Below are 1,284 nucleotides of genomic sequence, written 5' to 3'. Positions count from 1 at the left end.
GGAATGAGATGCCGACTGCTCTGTTTCTGGACCCCAAACCTTCCCCAGTATGGGATGTATACTAACACTGACTCTTTCTACTCACACAGCCTGGCAGCATCTAAAGAAGCTGAAGCAGCAGCACGATCTGCCCCCAAACCCATGTCTCCTTCCGATTTCTTGGATAAGTTGATGGGGCGAACATCAGGATACGATGCCAGGATCAGGCCAAATTTTAAAGGTATGCAAAATCCCCGCTTTTATGGCATTTTGTTTTGGGACTGAAAACTGCATGCAATCCTCATGAATGCCTCCCTAACTGTTCATGAAATATGAACAATCTAAACTTATGTTCATATGAAATATATATGATGAGAGATTTGGCACATGGATACTTTGTAGACATCTGGAAAGTCATTTGATTTCCACTCGGAACGGAAACAACCTTGTAACAGCTTTACATGGAGGAAGCACTTTGATCTCAACACACAGAGGGATCGGGGAACCTGCCAAACCACACAGTGACCTCAACATCAGATTAGGATAAGAACTTCAGCTTTCCTTTCCCCTGAAGTCACAGTCCACAGCACCTAACAGTGGTTAACGCTTCCCCTTACACCAATGAAGCCAAGAGGGGTCTCTCCTGTTGGTTCCAGAGGAATTCAGAGATGTGGGCAGCAGCTCTGACCCACTGCCGTCCCCCGTAGCAGATGGGCTCTCAAGTCAGTGCCCAACACAGCTCCGTCGCAACAGCTCTGTTTCACTCCTGACTTCCTCAGTTCACCCTGTATTTCCCAGCAGCCAAGCAGCATTGAGGCATGCCTTAGAAGAGGCCACAGAACATCTTTATTTCTCAAAACAACTCTAACAACGGTGGGGTATTGGGGATTTCTTGTTTTCTTGTTAACTGATCTCACTTTCCCAGAGCTATTTGCCCTTGACTCACAACCAGAGATAAAATGGGACCTGCCCTACTGTCCAGCCCTCTTAAATGCTCATTTTATTCCCTTTTGTTTCCCACCACTAATCCCTCTGCCTCCAGAGTCACTGGTAATGCTAACATAGAGCTCCCAGGACCCATTAATCATGGTGACAGCACCTGCCATCCAGCTTCAAGCAATGAGCTCTGTTTGGGCTTTTAAACTCAAAGATAGGTGGGAAGCTTATGTCCTAGTAATCAGCTAGGCAACAGAAAACACTGCTGGTTTTATCCAAATCACAAAGAGTTAAATAAAACACGCTGTAAACCTGCCTACCACTAAATTATGCACACACACACAAAAGAAATTAAACTTTAATATTTAA

General features: G+C 45.1%; 1 protein-coding gene across 2 annotated transcripts in view; it reads left to right on the top strand.

The window, feature by feature from the left end:
* The first annotated feature begins 93 nt into the window (after positions 1-93).
* GLRA1 (glycine receptor, alpha 1) overlaps positions 94-1,284 on the top strand; it is a 23,380-nt gene continuing 22,189 nt past the window's right edge. For both annotated transcript variants that reach the window (XM_010147629.1, XM_010147620.1), the window contains exon 1: positions 94-220. In XM_010147629.1, coding sequence (XP_010145931.1) covers positions 142-220 — 79 coding nt within the window. In that variant the 5' untranslated portion in view covers positions 94-141. The remainder of the gene's footprint in view (positions 221-1,284) is intronic.

Source organism: Eurypyga helias, unplaced genomic scaffold (genome assembly GCF_000690775.1).
Source record: "Eurypyga helias isolate BGI_N326 unplaced genomic scaffold, ASM69077v1 scaffold8610, whole genome shotgun sequence".
Classification (NCBI taxonomy): domain Eukaryota; kingdom Metazoa; phylum Chordata; class Aves; order Eurypygiformes; family Eurypygidae; genus Eurypyga; species Eurypyga helias.
This window is presented reverse-complemented; position numbering and strand designations above follow the sequence as displayed.